Below are 19155 nucleotides of genomic sequence, written 5' to 3' on the forward strand. Positions count from 1 at the left end.
ATCCGAAAGTGAATAATCGTTCGAACAAAGCGAAAGCAAACAATTTTACTGCCAAAAGTTTTCAGTTTATCAGGAGCCATGGAAGAAAACATGAATACAGAAAGCCGACAAGGTTTGTAATAAACAATCAACCACTGTTCAATGTGTGAATATATGATGATTAAGTATGTATGACTATGCTTTTGACGTCATTTATTGTTTTCATTGGAGAAAATTCGAAACACATCCGATACCTCAGTTTAAGAGCAATAATATTTGAATTGCTATATCATCAGGAGTTTAGATAGGTCATTCTCTAAGACACAAATAATACCATTTAGAAAAAAGTAGATTATATTAAATAATTACAGTACTGTACCTATATAGCATAGGGGCTTGTCTTCCGGATTGTTAGATGTAAAATAAATTGAAAAAAAATTTGAATCTACTTTAAGTACACTTTAAAGTTGTTAAAATAAAGATTCTGACACTTTCAGTCAAGAAAAACCACGTTTAAAAAAGAGGTACTACACCTATATACTGATTTTTCACTATATAAGAGTAAATCGATATATTTTGCTGATTTCCTGAAAATCACCGGAAAATAGACAGGGGTCCATTTTACAAAAGGACTTATGACTAAGACCAAAATTTAATACCGCTTATAACTTTCTAATTTACATTAAATATGGTTTTAATCTTTTAAAAAGTAATGTAGAAAGATACTTTTACGCTAGCAATTTTAAACAGAATGATTGAATTTGTAACATTTCACAAACAATTGAAGTGTTTGGTCTTAGTCGTAAGTTCTTTTGTAAAACAGACCCCTGATTCCCTGCACTAAAGGTGTGTCAGTTTGATGAACTGATACACATCTATTTGGAACACCTAACAATTTCTTTTAATCATATGAAAAGTACTGATATGTTCCAGATAAAATCATGAATATTCAAAATGCAGCTCAGTTAAAGTTATATATAAGAAGGCGGGGCTTAATTGAGACTGGAAAAAGTAACTTGTTAATTGTGACGTCAACATGGTAAACTGATGTCCACTGAGAGCTAGAGATCACGTAACTTTGTCACGTAAACGCAGTGTAAATTGTTATAAAATAAACAAAGTTGCTTGCAGATATATGTATTTTATAGACCATTGTTTCAAAGGCAAATACCTTTTAATATTAAATTTATTTAATATTTATTTTTTTCAAAACAACATTGAAGTTCTTTTTTACACTGTACAGATGTAGATGTTTCTGATGCTAAGCCTATCTCAGAGACTGACGCTTTTGGATTTGGAAAATCCGCTTCACACAGGTGAATATTTATGTGTATCATAATGAAAAAGAAATATAATAATTATTGCAATTTTAGGGAAGAAAAGAATGCCAATTATAAAAATTTAATGTTTCACAAAATTATGAAACCACTGAAATGATGGCATTTTCTTTGAAACAGAATAAACATTTTAAGAAAATTCTTGGCTACACATAATAGATATACCGTATATACTCGCCTATAAGTCGGATTTTTGGGAGTTAAACTTTGGTCCAAAAACCCTTGTCCGACTTATAGGCGAGTTATAGAAATATTGGTATTATAGAGGGTCAACCCCTTTAATGTAAGCTTAAAAATTACAACCGACTTATAGGCGAGTATATACGGTAATGTAAAAGTGTTTTTGATAGTAGGATAATTTAGAAATTCTAGAGATTTTGTAAACATTTTCATGACACTGTAAAAACGTCTCTGTTAATGACATTTGACCTCTTTAATTAATATTTTTATGACTTCTTTATGTACAGTACTAAACCAGTAGCCACTACAATACAGACAGCCTCAGAGTTTTTCTCATCAAAGTACAAGATGGACTATGATAACAGAGGCAAAGCCATTATCATCAATAACAAGAAGTTCAACCCGAACACTGGCCTGAATGACCGAAATGGAACTGACGTTGACGCCTCTGCTCTCTGCTGTAGGCTTTCCGAGCTCGACTTTGAAGTAGATCTGTTTCACAATCTCAAAGCAGATGAAATTTTATCTCAGTTAAAAAAAGGTAAAATAACTTAACAGTTCTCTCGATTTTATAATGTCAAGAAAGATAGCTACAACAACCGATACAGAATAAATTGTCAGCGATATACAATTTTAGCGATCTCAAAACACTCACTAATAATGCCAAAATTGAATCCTCTCTAATAATTCTGCTTATACGGTATAAAAATTTATCCACCACTGTTTTTAAATACTTCCCTTTACATTGTAACAGCTGCTGCTGATGACCATAGGAACAATGACTGTTTCGCTTGTGCTATTCTGTCCCACGGGGAGGATGGTTTGATTTGGGGAATAGACAGACTGATTCCAATCAATGACCTCCTGGAGCCATTCAAGGGGAATAAATGTCTCTCTCTGGCAGGCAAACCCAAAATCTTTTTCATTCAGGTAGATACAGTTTGTTAGTTTCTTGGACTGTGTCGTAAACCATTTAATACTGTAATGATGTACCTTCTATGTATCATTTTGTGAGAGGTAAGAATACATTCAAGGAATTTCAACAATTTAACCAGTGTATAACTCAAATTTTGAAAAATTAAAAGAAAAACAATTTATCATATGCAATGAAATACTTTTAGTTCTAAAGAATTGTTGATTGAATCAGTTTCAATTTTTTTTTATGGTGATGTTACAGGTCTTAATTAAGATTGTTTATTACACAATATGTATAAATTTATTTTTACACAGGCTTGCCGTGGCACTAAGTTTGATGAAGGTGTGGACATGAACGTTGCTGATGCTAAAGGATTCATGGATATTGAGCCACAGTTCTCTCTCCAGAAAATCCCATCAGAGGCAGACTTTCTCTTGGCTTACTCAGTCGTCCCAGGTGAGTTAAAGTAGAACCAATATGTCTGGACAGCTTTGATTAGTTCTAGCTTGTCAATTGTATTTCAGGTATTTAACACATTTTTTATCCTGAAATATACATGATTTTTTTTCTTGAATTTCAAAATCTCAACAATATGTAGACATAAATATGAGGAGACACAAGACTTACATTTCAGGAAATGAATTAATTTCAGTCAGGTGTGCTTGCTTGAGGTGTTAAAATTTTGAATGACTCAGGTAAAACTTCACAACAGTAAAATATATACATGTACATCAGACTAGGGTCTCTTGGTGTGTAGTAGAGATCCTAATATTTAAGCAGAGAATCTTAAACAAAATCTTAACCCAATAAAAACTTTTCTGTTACTCAATAAATATCACATAGAATGCAAAGTTGAACTTGAAAAATATATGCCTTGATAATACACTTACAAATTAATCCTTGCAGCAAACTATATTACTTCTTAGGTTTGTTAATGACTGTTCACAGAAATAGTTGGGTTGTTCAAGTCCATGGAAGGCGAGGTGAAGAACAACTCAACATATTTTTGTGGACAGTGAATTACAAACTATATATTAAGTGTTTTGTTTTGTTGAGGACCAATAACAGTTAAAAGAATTTCCAAGATTAATTACAACTAAAGGTATTTCTCATCCAGGCAAATCTCCTTAATTCATCATTTTGCTGTTCAATGATTATGTCACTGAAATGGGGCGCTACTCTAGATTAAATCACAGCATTTCCAAATCAATTTATTGGTTTTATGCACAGAATGCCAACATGATTTTTTTATGATTTGGATGACAACATTTTATCCGCCATATTGTCCTCCAAATTCTTTCTACTCCCCATCCAAAGAGACATAGATGACAGGCACATGACATCTATTATCCAATGACAGAGTGTCATTCTAATCACACAGAAAACAAAATAGCTTCATCCTGTACTTAGTTTCAGTTGAATGAGATTTTTTTAAGGTCACCTGAGTCACTGAATGACTCATTGATATGATGGATTTGATTTGTTTATTTCTTTCATAATACAATTGAACTTTGGTACCGTATATACTCGCCTATAAGTCGGATTTTTGGGAGTTAAACTTTGGTCCAAAACTCTATGTCCGACTTATAGGCGAGTTATAAAAAGACTGGTATTTTAGAAGGTCAATCCCTCTAATTTAAGCTTCAAAAATACAACTGACTTATAGGCGGACCGACTTGTAGGCGAGTATATACGGTATCTCAAACACTGATATCTCAAATACCATGGATATGTCCAAGTTATTTGGAAGTCCCAACCACATATACTTTAAGTATTTTATGCTGGATATCTCAAATCCTCAGACCACATATTCTTTAAGTATTTTATCCTGGATATCTCAAATCCTCAGATCTCAAAGTTTTTTCTTGGTTCTATCAAGTTTGAGATAATGTGGTTTGACTGTAAATTGTCCTGAGGATTGTGTTACTAAATCAATTGTCCTTTTTCTATAGGTTACTATTCATGGAGAAACTCGTCCAATGGTTCCTGGTTTGTACAGGCTCTGTCTGAGGTTCTCATGAAATACGGCCAGACCTTAGACCTTCTGACCATGATGACCCGGGTCAATCAAATCGTCGCAAACAAATTCCAGTCCAACACGTCCCACCCTGACATGAATGAGAAGAAACAGATTCCGTGCATCACCTCCATGCTCACAAAAGAGGTTTACTTTAATAGTAAATGAGGAGGGGCACCTGCTGTTAAGTTGATGTGATACACTTTACTGCCAGGAAAAAAGAGAGTTAACAAACAAAATGATCTATTAATGATTTTTTTTTTCTCCACTGTCATACATTGGCAACTCTAACTTTGTGTCAGTTGTTACAGATATAAAAGTTGCCATCATAAGTGAATGCCTGAATGGGTATTTTATTTTTTGGGAGAATGTAGATTCAGTGTAAAAGTGTTGATATAAGATAGCATTCTTTGATTGTGTTTACCTGTTATAATCAAAATGAGAAATGTTGTAATAAATAATTTTTTTTAGACTTTTAGAAAGTCATTCATTTGTATAAGAATAGTAACTTCACCATTTAATGGAATTTTGAACAATATTTTATTACATCCAAGAAATTACTAGAAGAAAAATAATAAATGAAGATGAAAATCACAATTGCTTTCATGTGGAATAGAATTTTCAGCATAGAAAGATATACTGTATGGGTTTCTTTTTTATTTTTCTATTATTTTACAGTTATATAATATCATTGAGACAATGACTACATTCAATAGAAAAATATGTGTGTGAACTTTTCATTATATAAATCAAAATTCCTGTTTGATTATATACATGTATGTCATCTGTAAATACCAGTGTACATTATCTTTTTGGACTTTGTGGTGCCTGTGAAACCCACAACATTTATCTTGCCTTCATACAATTAAAATCTTATACACCTATAAACTATTTAGTCCAACAATGTATAGTCTTTACCATTTCCTACTCTTGTGTGAAGTTTGTTATGTGGCATCATATGGTGAAAAGAAATACTGTTATATGGAAAAGTGCAAAACTGTAGACATTTTCACAGATATGTTCATATGTCCAGGGCCAGAAAAGAAAATGGTGTTTAAGAGACACTGATGTGTGCATGTAGTAGATTTTTCAAAAGCAGGTCAGATGTCAAGGTCATGGGGTCAAAAAATGTTGGTACCCAAAGGAGGGTCTTGCTGCAAGGAATATATAATACAAGTGATATATGAAAGCCCTAGTACCAACCATTCAAAAATTATGGTGAAGGTTGAGTTTTACAAAAGTATGTCAGACTCCAAGGTCCATGTCAGAAATGTTGGTCCCAAAAAGATCTTGTCTCAAGGAATACACCTGTGAAATATGAAAGCCCTGGCACCAACTGTTCAAAAGTTATGGCCAAAGTTGAAGTTTACAAAAGAAAGTCAAACTCCAATGTCAAGGTCAAAAATGTTACCCAAAGAAACGTCTTATCACCAGGATTATGCATGTGAAATTCTAAAAGCCCTAGCATCAACTGTTCAAAAGTTATGACCAAGGTTAAAATTTTACAAAAGGTCAAATGTCAAGGTCATGAGGTCAAATATATTGTTACCCAAAGAAAGGTCTTGTCACTAGGAATACGTAAGTCCTAGCACCAACTGCTCAAAAGTTATGGCCAAGGTTAAAGTTTTTGAGGACAAACACACAGATGGACAGACCAAAAATTATCTTAGATTGTGGAGGCATACAAATATTTTTCCAAAAATCTTTTCTGCAGTATCTTTGTTTTTTAAAATTTTCCACCTTTTATGTGTGAAAATAAAAATAAAATAAAAGAGGAAACTTTACAGTGTCATATTTACCTTGTTGTATCAGTGTTAAAAAGTTTGGGTTTTTTTTCCTTAACCAGTGTTTATCTGACCGTAAGAACTTGAGAAAAGATTTTCAAGTTTTTGAAAAGCTCCTACAAGGAGGATCAACTCTACTCTATATCTTGAGAATTGAATCAATGAGCATGACCCCACTTATTTTTTCCTTTACAATTTTAAATTGTATGAAGTTCTCACTGAAAATTACCAAAAGATTCAGATAAAATTCACTGAAGAGATTACAGCAAGGAAGAATCATTTTAAAATTGTGGATTGATATTGTGAAAAATCCGTATTTTTCTTAGACAAGACCCAAGATTTCTTAGATCATTACATTATATATTGCATGCAGTGGTTCTTTAAAACTTCAAATGACCAATTTAAATATTGTTCAAAACTATAATTTAACTACCCCATTGGTAGTAAGCCCATGAATGGATCAAGTTTTACAGATATGTACGTAAAATATTTAAGAATTATCTCCCTTTGATAGAAAATTTTTACCCTTCATTTGAGTATAGGGGTAATCCCCTTCATCCTTTTGTGCTTTTTCTCTTGTTTCTATTATTGGTCCAGTGGTACTGGGGAAGGTCAGAATGACAAATACATAAAAGATAGACAGACCAGGTTTCTTATCAAGCTGAATCTATATTTTATGTAATACAGAAGGAATTACTAGTCTTTCACATCTGAATGAGGTCAAATGCAAGTCTGACAGCTTAATTTAATGAAAAAGGTGGAAGATAATGAACTGTGATCAATCTTAAACTTTGTGTTTTGATAGTCAAATGAACAACAAAATATTATCCAGCAGTAATTTTTATTTTCAACAAAACAGCTATGCATCATATACAAATTGGTTCCAAGACTGTAAGGAAAATAACCAAAATATACTCTTCTTTTTAATACATGTAATGAATAAAACATTAAAGTACCAATGTGTATAAATGCAAAATCTCATGAAAATGAATATATCTACTGTGAAATTCCCTTTTTTTAAAGGAAAGGGGGGGGGGGATTTTTCCTTGTTTTCATGGTACATGTATAAACATACCCACAAATTCATGTCCTCTACGAAATGCTAAAACTTTAAACTAATATATCATGTTTCTTCTTCAACCATGAAATCAAGTCCCTTGAACCAATATTTTTTGCTCAAATCATGATAATTTAACATCCGAAAATTGATTTTACAGTATGTGATATGTGAGAATAATATACTGTAGATTCCTTATTTTACACGAGTACTTATTATTGCGAAATGAGCCAAGGGCGTCAAATCGCGAGAATAATAATCCGCGAATGGTTGATTTATTTAGAGATTTTACATACATTAAAGCACCATAAAAATAAAAGCGAGTAATTTTATTTCGCGAGCGGTGCTTCTCGCGTAATTCCGCGATAATTTATTCCTCGCGTATATTTAGGAATCTATAGTAATGTGTTCTTACGAGGGTAATTCACTCGGGAATGAACAGATCAAAGAACAAAGCACTACAGAGAGCATACCTCTCTGTAAATAACGTACTGACCTCTCTGTAACACAGAAGGATAATGAAACTCATGACTGTCACAACAACCGGGCAAATATTCAACCCAATTAAAAAACTTTTCCCTAACAGACTTTATTTATACTTTTTAAAAATAAGTACCTATATGTACATGTATATACATACAACATTTGTAAAAAGAAACACAAATCTGAAACAGTACTTAAATTACTTTATAATGTTGAAGCTTAATGAAACTCATGACTTCTGGTCATGACTGGGAGAAGTCACGACAACCAGATTTTCACCCAACAATGGAAAAAAATCAGCTTAAAAATGGCGACCAGAAGTAGCATATTTCAATCTGTGTCATTTAATGACATGTAGTATTGCACACTGAGATGTCATTCACTCAAACGTTCAGGTGATGTCCTGAATATGCTTGAAGCCTGGAGAAATGCCATAATGAAGGAAGTCTTTGGGAGTTTTACTGAGAGACATACTTTGGGGTAGTGATTCAGATGTGGAGGATAGTTGTTCCTCTTGGAGAAAATCATCTTCACCCTGGGAAATAAAAGCATCAACACATTACTACAATTGAATCGTGACAATCACCTGAGTATGATACATGCCATAATAATCAGCTTGTTGATTGTGGGCAATACTTGGCAGAAGAAGAAGAAGCAGCAACTTGTACTCAGATTACAAAGGACATCTTAATGTTACTAATAAAATCCTCATTTTCCTCTTTTAACAAACATCTCCCCAGTCCTTGACTTTGTCAATATGTCCTTGTATCAGATGCCTAACCTCTTTGTTAAGTGTGAGCTTTCAATGTCATCTAGACAATCGTGTGTTAAGATGATATTTCATAAATTAAACATATTTTCATTCAATATTCATTTAGCCTAACCCACAGGATACATATATAAATTTCATAATTTTAGCTGAGGGTTCAAAATCTTGCTTATCAGCAGTAAATGACACGCTTTGAAATAGATTAAATCTTAACATTATATTAGATAAAGTAACTTAAAACATGATTTGAATGTATTTTCCTGATGTAAGTAGATAACAGTGATTTATATTCACTTGTACTTCATTGTCTTTGAACATTTTTCCTGGAGAATTTCAGAAATATGGCAGGTAGCCTATATTAAAAATGAACTACAGCACTAAGATAAACTCAATACGTACACCTATATACATATCTACAATTTTCTCAAAGTCCAAAAAAAATTGTTATAAGTGTTAAGAGCTTCCTTAAAAGGAGAAAACTTTTCTTTTCTGAAAAGTGATTATGGGTACATGATAAAAAGTTTACAGATGATGTGCACTCAGATAAAATATAACCTGAATAACCCGTGCGACACTAAAACCAGATGTTTACAATTGTAAGAGTACTCCATCAAATTAATGGTATAGGTCAGTCAGGTACATGTACCACACAGATTTTCATCAATCTAAACACAATGCTATGGATTCTAAAGCCAATATTTCCTGAATACCAAAGGTTATGTTTCTGTTGTACAAAGAACAGTGTTTACATAATTTTGACAAAACTACTGGAATTCTTATAAGTTTTTTTAGATATATGCTGACTTACATCTGAGAGTTCTTGGTCCTCTTCTATAGAACCCTTATACTCTCTGTACAGAGGAATGATGAAGCGACCTGACCTACAATCACAGAAAATCATATATAAAATCATACACAAACTCATCTAAAAAGTAAAATTATCAAGGAGATCAGTTAAAAATAAAGGAATCTTTATCTTATATAAGATAGAAAGATAATTATATACATTAATAGAAAATCATTTCTCAATTATTTCTTGTCTTTAAACTTTGATTTTATTGTCCCCTGCTTTTGAAAGTGCAGGGAAATTTAAGCTCATTTGTCTGTCTGTCCATCCGTCTGTTTCTGTCAGTCACAAAAACTTCAATCTTGGTCATAACTTTTGAATGAGAGAAGATAGGGCTTTCATACTTCACAAGTGCATTACCTGTAACAAGACCTTATTTTTTACCTTTTGAGTTTGACATACTTTTCAGAACTTTTAACTTTGGTGTTAACTTTTGAATGAGAGAAGACAGGGCTTTTATGTTTCACATGTGCAGTACCCATGACCAAACTTTTCAAATATATTTTGATTTTTGACCTTATGACCTTGACCTTTGACCTATTTTGCAAAAATTTTAACATTAGTAATAATTTGAGAGAAGAAAGAATTCTCATATTTCACATGTGCATCCCCTATGAGAAGACATTTTGGAATACACTGTGATTTTGACCTCATGACCTTGCCCTTGAAGTATTACTTTCTTTTCAAAAATTTTAACTATATTATTACATGTAAGTTTTGAAATAGAGAATTTAGGGATTTCTTGTTTCTTGTGTGTAATAACTGTGACAAAACTTTTCTGAATGTACTATTGCTTTTGAAATAAAAGTTTGACCACATTTCAGATACTGGGGTATTTTAATATTGGTCATAGCTTTTGTACCTGAAGAGACTATGAGCTTGAAGTTTGACCTATTTTAAAAAAAATAATTTGGTTTTAATGTTTCCACCAGAACTTATTACTTTAAAAATATAAAACTTCTGTTTAGCACAATGAACAGACAAGACAGTTAAATTATGCAAACTGGTTCATTGCATTAAGACCAATAAGACCCCAAAAGTGTGGGACCACAATTCTCTGAATTTGCTTGGTTTTTTAATAATTTTTTTTTACAAGTCAGAACTTAATTTTACAGTGCTAACAAGTTACCTATTTAAAAGATATGGGTCAAAGGGGAAATAGGAGTCCAGCTCAGTGAGGACAGACGAGGTCCCTATACCATTACTTGTCACCGGCAATATACATCGCTTGTTACGCTCAATAATCGTATCACAAAACGCCAGCTGATGCATTCTGAAATAAATGTTTTAAACTTGATCAAGTTTTTGTTAAAATGATTGAAATACACGTTTCTTCACTAACAGTGGTCTAAGCATAAAAAGTTACATATCAATACAATTATTGTAGCCACTAAAGATGACAAATAGACTCTTATTTATCAAACAATATAAGTATATTCCTGAGTGAGAAAATAAAAATTAGGATGACCTTAATGAGATTTTGAAATACCTTGAAATGGAGGAGAACATTTTGACAATCACTGGTAAACAAACTCTGAGAGGATTTAAACGACAGGTGACAATTCGCTGGAAATTCAGAATTTCCGCCCACTTATGACCTGAAATTAAAATAATAAACAATCACAAATAGCAAAGAAGTTTGTTCTTTCTAAGATATCATGCTTCATTCCATCCTCATGTGATGATTCTACTACCAGACTCCAATCAATCATTCACATATTACAATGCAGCCAGAAGATTTTATCTTTAATTACTTAAGGACCCTCTCTACACTCCACCATAATTTCAGGGTACTTTTATGTAGTTAGACTGACCCATCATTTGATATAAAAATAGAATAAATTGCAATCTGCACTATATGGCATAATTCAAAATAAATCCAAGTATTCTAAACATTATATTAGACCAAGATAGAGTAGTGGAAACTTTATTTGCATGTATTTTCTCCATTTGAGTAAGCAAAAGCGAATTTTATTTATAATTACTTCATTATCTTTGAAAATTTTTCCTGGATAAAAAAGGCATGCTCCCTATATTAAAAATGAATTAGTTATTTTCAAAATATCCTCATTTATGCCATATAATTTTCTCAAAGTCCAAAAAACATCTTTCATCAGTGTATAGAGGGTCCTTAAATTGGATGTCTAAGGATCAAAATGATTTAAATTTCTGATAAACCTGTATGGGAAAAAAAATCATTATAAACAACCTTCAAATATTACCTTTCTTCCATTCAAAGATTTCCTTGTTTCTGAAAACAAACACATAAAAGACTGCCTGACAGACGGAGTAGAATGGCCCATGATGACTGACATCTGCATTTACAATCTCCTCACTTGTATTGTCTAGATACAGATGTATCCATTCACACATAAGGTCTAGACAGGCTGTTACTGTGCTGAAAATAAACAGAACTAGGATTTAACAAAATGCTGAATTCAACAAGATGTGTTAAAGCTGAACAAGACTCGTAAATAGGCATACACCATTTTCTATATTACTATCTACGATATCAGCACCGGGGTATACTCTTCGCATTTGTTACACATGACTGCTTTATTGTCAAGGGTATCGGCATGGAATGGCGACCCGTGTTCGTGCTGGTTATCTTGCAATACCTTTGTTTACATTTTATTGCAGTTACGTGTATTTGTGTTTGTTTGTATACTGCACTGACCTGTGCAACTGTTGTAAGTCCCTTTGGTATCTTACTCTCCTGCATTAGAAGTAAACAGTTATTTTTTTGTCGCTACCAAGTGCTATATAGCATACGTCCTTCTACACCGGTGACAATTGATTACACTGAATAGTGACTAAGTGAGCAGCTCTATATGTAGGGGCCCTCAGATATAGCAAGAGTCCAATCAAATATGGCGGACAAATTTCTTTTACGAATCGTGTTCAGCTTTAATAAAACACTGATGCCCCAATATGGCAGCCCAAGGCCAAGGTTAATGTTTTTTTAAAGTGGGTCAAAGTCATGAGGTCAAATACATTAATATCCAAAGAAAGGTCTTGTCACAAGGAAGACACAAATGAAATATAAAAGTTCTAGCACCAACCATTCAGAAATTATGGCCAAGGTTAGAATTTTTGCAGACAAACAGACAGACAGACAGGGGCATCAGAATAAGCTTTACGTAAAAAGGACATCAATTTCTACTGATACTGTTACCAATTCTATCTTTAATTCAACACATTTAATTTCACTTAATCCACAAATTTTCATAATATACAGGTATACAGTAACCAGTCAGAGCTTTTATAATACCTGAGAGGTACAAACATGGCCCTGGAGAGTAGACTTCCCATGTAGCCCACTGCAGCCTGTCGGAACACACTCTCTGTGTTTGGGTTCTGTACTTTCTTCCACAAGTAGTCTATAAAACCTTCACAGATTGGCTGAAATACATGAAATAAAGGTTACATTACACAGCCAGCTGTATACTGCCTAACATGTTCTACAAAACCTTCAAGGACTGGCTGAAATGATAGAGTTGCACAACACAGCTAGCTGTAATCTGCCTAAGATGTTCTATAAAACCTTCATGGATTGGCTGAAATGATAGAGTTATACTACATAGCTAGGTGTATACTGCCTAATATGTTCTATAAAACCTTCAAGGATTGACTGAAATGATAAACATTACACTACACATCTACATGTAGCTGTATACATCTAACATGTTCTATAAAACCTTCATGGATTGGCTGAAAGAAGAGATGTTAAAACTTCCTAGCCAACTGTATACTGTTTATAGACAAACATATTCCTCCTCTGTAGTTGCAAAATTATAAAAGCAAAATCTTTGAAAATTAAACAGAGATGCTGTTTCTGAGCATAAAGATATACAAATCTAGGTCTCCTCTGTGTTTTAATTTAGAGGTAAAGATCATGTTATGATCGTGATCTTCTTTTCTATGGTGAAGCCCACAAACCAAAATCAAGAGCCTGTGATGCTGCTTATCATGTATATACTGAGTATAAAAAAGAATTTATTTCACATATACTGAACAAAATAATCCACTTAGCAGTGGACAATTGCCCCAGATGTAGTTGCTTTATTGCTTTTCATTACAACTTCCAGAGACACATAACTGCGCACAAAATTCATAATTATGAAAACATTTTTTTTTGGAGGAAGTAAGGAATCCATTATTTGTTTGACTTACTAGTTTTGTGCTACAGAGATAGAACATGATAAACTGGACATGACAGGAGGCGTGTGTTGGAAGAATGAGGCGGTCAAACACCAGTAATACCTCCCTGTATAGCTTCTTTGTGGCTTCCCAGTTACACTCTCCTGTAAAACAGATTCACTCCAATCAAAGCATTGAAGAGTTAATCCCAGTGAAACACCATTACATGTATAATAATATACAAGATCAAATGATCTCTGAAATGTCATCATCTATCAGCATTTTATTGTTAACCGCAACTCCCACAATCCTATTGCCACAAAAACTAGAAAACTGACCAGTCAGCAAGGGCCCCACCAAGGGGTAGAAATATAAGGGTGCAGCTTACAGAATGAAAATTTTACTTGACTACAAAAATTTAAAAATATATGAAGAATATGCAACAATAACTGTACCCAGGTATTTATAAAATTTCAAGATAATTCCTAAATATCCAACAACCTGTAAATAGTATCCCTATATTTACATAAGGCAGTAAAAACATCATATCTATAATAACTCAATTAAATGTTTATTTAAACAAGAATAAAGCATGTGTTAATAAAATGCCAGCCTTCAGTGAATGCAAATATCACCCAGGCTTGGCCTTAACCTCAAAACAAACATCAGTTGCAGACAAAGATGTTAATTTATCTTAAAGTGATAAATAAAGATAAGCCTCTAAAATTTTCCGCACCAGGCAAGATAATTAATCCCAGGGGATTAATTGTACTGCTCCTTCATCCTTTTCTTCTAAGTTTACAATAAGAACTATTTCAGTAATGATAGAATGGGGTTAATATCGGACTGTCTGTTAAAATTAATAGTATTCTTGAATTTACATAAGGCAGCCAAAAAAAAAAATAAATAAATAAAATAAAATAAACAAATAAATATAAAAAAGCAACAAAAAAAGAGATATCTTTATGTATATCTTGTTTTTAGAATTCAATAAAATCATAACTCATTGTGTATTTTACCAAAATAAAGTATGAACATTATTTAAATCCACATTTCAGAGAATGTAAACATCATTCAGAATTGACCTTGACTTCAAAACAAACTTCATTTGCAGACAGAGGTGTAAATTAATCTCAATTTGACAGAAACAGATAATGCTTTGGATTTTCTTCAAGAGGAAAGTTAATTAATCCCATGGGGACTTGTTGCAGCTTTCATGCTCTACAATAGGAACATTCTTAGCAGTTATCTCTCTTTGCCCTGACATTCATTCTAATGTAAAGTTAAGGAATCTACCCCACCACCCCAGCTCCAAACTGGATGACATAGAGAACAAAGCTTAGCATCAAAATATGTCTTACTGCCTATTCAACCAACATACCAAATTTGAACTTAATTGGTGAACTATAAAAAAAAAAAGTTATTAGAAAAAAACAGAAAATTTGTGGATGGAAGAATGACAGATGGACAGACAGCTAGACAGACAGACAGACAGACAGACAGAGTGATTACTATAGGGCACCCACAAATCCTTGCCGGACCCTAATTACTTTCATATTGGTACATATGACACTGATACTTGCTAATCATTAGCATTTACATACCATTAGTATAGCAGACATTGGATATATATGTCAAGGTCATTTCCATGCACACATCAAGTATATTGGCTTCTCTGTGGGTCATAGGTTTATCTGAACGTTTCCTATCAAAGATGCAACCATCTTTATTTTCCAGATCTCTGGTTAAGTCTTGTTCAAAATCCTGAAAACAAATTAAATGTAAAGTGAAAAGATCAAAAGATTTCTTTGATTTTATCTTTGTCAACTTTAGAAATTCAGATGGCCTGAATAACATATAGCATTTTGAATGAATGGTCCTGTACTTCTTTGTGAATAGTCCTTGACCTCTGACCTTGACACTCACCATGTCAAACACAATGCCCTCTTCCATGTCCTCCTCATCTCCCTCAGTTTCCTGGATGTCCTGTCGTGGGGCCCGAACCTAAAAATACAAACCATTAGCAACCCACTATAAAAAACATGATTTCTTTTTTTCAAACTGCCCAGTTGTGTTACTCAGTTGTTATATTACTTTCGTATACTTTGTCCTTGACATACTTACATCTAACTTAAGCATCCTGTCTATGACCAGTTCCAGAATTCTCTGCCTGGCACTAGGGAGGTATGTGGTAATTTGTAGGAGGTTTCTGATGTAGCATTCTTGTATGTAGGCAGCCTTCCCAAGGAATGGAAACAAATCATGTAGTAGGGGCAACAATACTGTCGATGACCTGGAAAGGGAAAGTACAAGGTTAATTTACAAAAGCATTTATTTTTTCACAGCACCCATCCCATCCTTTTGTCATACAACCTGCATGTTTAATTCAAATAAATGACAATAAAATGGCAAAATATTTTTCACTCACTGACATCCCAGACATTGCCACTCACATAAAACATTGTACTGCTCTACAAACCACTAATGGGTTCTTGGGATAAAATAATTAACTACTTCTAAAACCATACCTTGTCATAGTAATACTTACATTGGAACAGAATCCAGGATAGCTTTGAGTACCATGTGTATATTGAGAAATACTGCCTCATTTGTCTGTTGTATCTCCATACTCACTTCTGTATCTGGGGCTGACTCTAAAATGAATTCAAGGTTTAACTCAGTATTACATATAGCAAGAGTACAGAGCATAAGAATTTTTCAGTATGTTTACAAGTAAAAATTGCTTAATGTTCGGAAACAATTATGGAACATCTTTCAAAAAAAGCAAGATGCTATCAAATTAGCAAAAACGAAAAAAATAAATAAGCACCGGTAAATAAGATTACCTGTTTCATACACATATGTGTAAATTATTGAAGTCGTACACTGAATTTAAAAAAAAAGACTATCCTTACTATGCACTAGCTACTTACTGTTTATGGCAGGAGTGAAGTACTTGACGAGCATACGGAGACTGGCCCTGAGGTAGTAGGAGTGAACACAGACGAGTCCCACAAGAAGGGACTGATATTCCCTCACCACCGAGAGCTCTCTATGTGGCCAGTCTAATTTCTAAAGGAGAACAATGAGAAAATTAACAAACATCAATTTTTTTTATGTTTAATAATAAATTTGGCCTTGTACATCTTCAAAAGATATTACATATTGATATATTGAGAATCGGAAAAAAAACGATACATACCAAAAGAACTGCCACTAAATCCTCAAACTCTCTGTTCAGTTCTGTCACATTCTCTTTAATTCCTCTTAAGTACACTCTCAGGTCCTCAGCCTACAAACAAATAAGAGATACAACATGCTGACAAAAAAAAAATAAACTATGCAACAATACACTGTTTTACTGTAGAGAAGAAAAAGCAAATCATACCTTTGTTTGTGGATCTGATAAAATGTTGACAAATTCATCATAGTCTTTGTGTGAACCCTGAAATTGACAGGAAAGGCAGTGAATAAAAAATGGCAGAGTTAAAATATATAGAATTTTTTCACACCTTCAAAAGAGGCAGAAACAAGGTAGTGCAAGTTAGCTAAACCATGTAAGTAAAGGTCAAAAGTAATGGTAATGTGTAATGAGATTAGCTAAAGGTCAAAAGTAATGGTAATGTGTAATGAGATTAGCTAAAGGTCAAAAGTAATGGTAATGTGTAATGAGATTAGCTAAAGGTCCAAAGTGATAGTAATGTGTAATGAGATTAGCTAAAGGTCCAAAGTGATGGTAATGTGTAATGAGATTAGCTAAAGGTCCAAAGTAATGGTAATGTGTAATGAGATTAGCTAAAGGTCCAAAGTAATGGTAATGTGTAATGAGATAAGCTAAAGGTCCAAAGTAATGGTAATGTGTAATGAGATAAGCTAAAGGTCCAAAGTAATGGTAATGTGTAATGAGATTAGCTAAAGGTCCAAAGTAATGGTAATGTGTAATGAGATTAGCTAAAGGTCCAAAGTAATGGTAATGTGTAATGAGATTAGCTAAAGGTCCAAAGTAATGGTAATGTGTAATGAGATTAGCTACATGTCCAAAGTAATGGTAATGTGTAATGAGATTAGCTAAAGGTCCAAAGTAATGTAATGTGTAATGAGATTAGCTAAAGGTCCAAAGTAATGGTAATGTGTAATGTGATTAGCTAAAGGTCAAAAGTAATGGTAATGTGTAAGGAGATCAGCTAAAGTTCCAAAGTAATGGTAATGTGTAATGTGATTAGCTAAAGGTCAAAAGTAATGGTAATGTGTAATGAGATTAGCTAAAGGTCCAAAGTAATGGTAATGTGTAATGTGATTAGCTAAAGGTCCAAAGTAATGGTAATGTGTAATGAGATTAGCTAGAGGTCAAAAGTAATGGTAATGTGTAATGAGATTAGCTAAAGGTCCAAAGTAATGGTAATGGGTAATGAGATTAGCTAAAGGTCCAAAGTAATGGTAATGTGTAATGAGATTAGCTAAAGGTCCAAAGTGATGGTAATGTGTAATGAGATTAGCTAAAGGTCCAAAGTAATGGTAATGTGTAATGAGATTAGCTAAAGGTCCAAAGTAATGGTAATGTGTAATGAGATTAGCTTAAGGTCCAAAGTAATGGTAATGTGTAATGAGATTAGCTAAAGGTCCAAAGTAATGGTAATGTGTAATGAGATTAGCTAAAGGTCCAAAGTAACGGTAATGTGTAATGAGATTAGCTAGAGGTCAAAAGTAATGGTAATGTGTAATGAGATTAGCTAGAGGTCAAACATATGATGTTAGAGTAACCAGTAGTTTTAAAATGCCAGAATCAAATTCTTTTTTTTTTGCTTTCTTTACTGGGGGGGGGGGGGGGGGGGGGGGAAGGGCTGTCAAGAATTGAGGCACCAACAACTTAATCTTCTTGTCTGAATACAATGCTAGACTCAGAAAGGGAAGAAACAGGTGAAAACAAAATGAAGTTGGCATCTGATGAGTATTATATTTTTAAGGGGGTAGGGGATGAAAAGACACAATTTGTATAAAAAAAACATTATGAAAGGTGATATCATGTGTCAGGTATTGAGATCTAGTCTCAGTGTATCACAATAGATCATGATACACTTCAATCATATCGTTTCACTATTATCGTTGATAAGAAACCATTTGGATTAATTATTCTTTCTTTTTTTTACATATTGAGATAAAAGATGCCCATACCTGTTTATATTGAACTAATAACGCCCTCAAATTGAATCTTCCAGACCTTTCTTTCTTAGACATTCTTTAAGAATCTGTATATTAAATATGCAATATAAAGACATTACTTCATCATGTTAATACAGTACTTGATACTATCAGGTCAAGCAAAATCTCTTGATTTAGCTATATAGCTTGAATAGCTAAATAGCTTGCTTTAGCTATTCAGAATAGCTTGATTTACCTATTTCATCACTTTTTCCTTAATAGTGTTATTTTTTCAACATGTACAAAAAGTCGCATCTTAATGCAGTAATAGAATTCAAGCTTGAACTCTTCTGACAACAATGCATATGTAAACACTGCTCATCAAATTGCATCTCCTTCAGACTTTAAACTCAGTTCTAAAAAGTTTTGAGGCTAATATATAAAGCAATTGATCTGTGACCTCACAGTTACTTGTTGAATCGCTGCATTTCATCTCCAGAATTTTGC

The 19155-nt window shown here is 33.2% G+C and overlaps 2 protein-coding genes across 2 annotated transcripts; one reads left to right on the forward strand and one right to left on the reverse strand.

The window, feature by feature from the left end:
* Nucleotides 1–5317, forward strand: LOC133200710 (caspase-7-like). Its single transcript, XM_061336480.1, has 6 exons — nucleotides 1–112; nucleotides 1223–1295; nucleotides 1784–2037; nucleotides 2251–2426; nucleotides 2727–2868; nucleotides 4365–5317. The coding sequence occupies exons 1-6, from the start codon at nucleotides 79–81 to the stop codon at nucleotides 4595–4597; spliced, it is 912 nt and encodes a 303-aa protein (XP_061192464.1). The 5' UTR covers nucleotides 1–78; the 3' UTR covers nucleotides 4598–5317.
* A 2181-nt stretch (nucleotides 5318–7498) lies between these two features.
* LOC133200907 (RNA polymerase I-specific transcription initiation factor RRN3-like) lies at nucleotides 7499–18757 on the reverse strand. The gene is made up of 15 exons (XM_061336721.1): nucleotides 18682–18757; nucleotides 16898–16954; nucleotides 16712–16801; nucleotides 16443–16581; nucleotides 16058–16163; nucleotides 15634–15802; nucleotides 15436–15513; nucleotides 15114–15273; nucleotides 13543–13673; nucleotides 12641–12771; nucleotides 11592–11767; nucleotides 10859–10967; nucleotides 10499–10642; nucleotides 9331–9403; nucleotides 7499–8288 (listed from the first exon to the last, which is right to left on the reverse strand). The coding sequence occupies exons 1-15, from the start codon at nucleotides 18742–18744 to the stop codon at nucleotides 8145–8147; spliced, it is 1770 nt and encodes a 589-aa protein (XP_061192705.1). The 5' UTR covers nucleotides 18745–18757; the 3' UTR covers nucleotides 7499–8144.
* Nucleotides 18758–19155: the final 398 nt, after the last annotated feature.

This window comes from Saccostrea echinata, unplaced genomic scaffold, assembly GCF_033153115.1.
Source record: "Saccostrea echinata isolate AGI-Se365-2 ecotype Australia unplaced genomic scaffold, CSIRO_AGI_Sech_v1 ptg000041l, whole genome shotgun sequence".
NCBI lineage: Eukaryota > Metazoa > Mollusca > Bivalvia > Ostreida > Ostreidae > Saccostrea > Saccostrea echinata.

Bases quoted from the DNA above. Each gene is read 5' to 3' on its own strand.
- LOC133200710 (XM_061336480.1), top strand. From the start codon at position 79: ATGGAAGAAAACATGAATACAGAAAGCCGACAAG. The intron at 1,296-1,783 runs GTGAATATTTAT...CTTTATGTACAG, and splicing joins GGAAAATCCGCTTCACACAG to TACTAAACCAGTAGCCACTA. The intron at 2,427-2,726 runs GTAGATACAGTT...ATTTTTACACAG, and splicing joins CCAAAATCTTTTTCATTCAG to GCTTGCCGTGGCACTAAGTT.
- LOC133200907 (XM_061336721.1), bottom strand. From the start codon at position 18,744: ATGTCTAAGAAAGAAAGGTCTGGAAGATTCAATTTGAGGGCGTTATTA. The intron at 16,802-16,897 runs GTATGATTTGCT...ATTTGTTTGTAG, and splicing joins TATCAGATCCACAAACAAAG to GCTGAGGACCTGAGAGTGTA. The intron at 11,768-12,640 runs GTATTATAAAAG...GTTTATTTTCAG, and splicing joins GCCATGTTTGTACCTCTCAG to CACAGTAACAGCCTGTCTAG.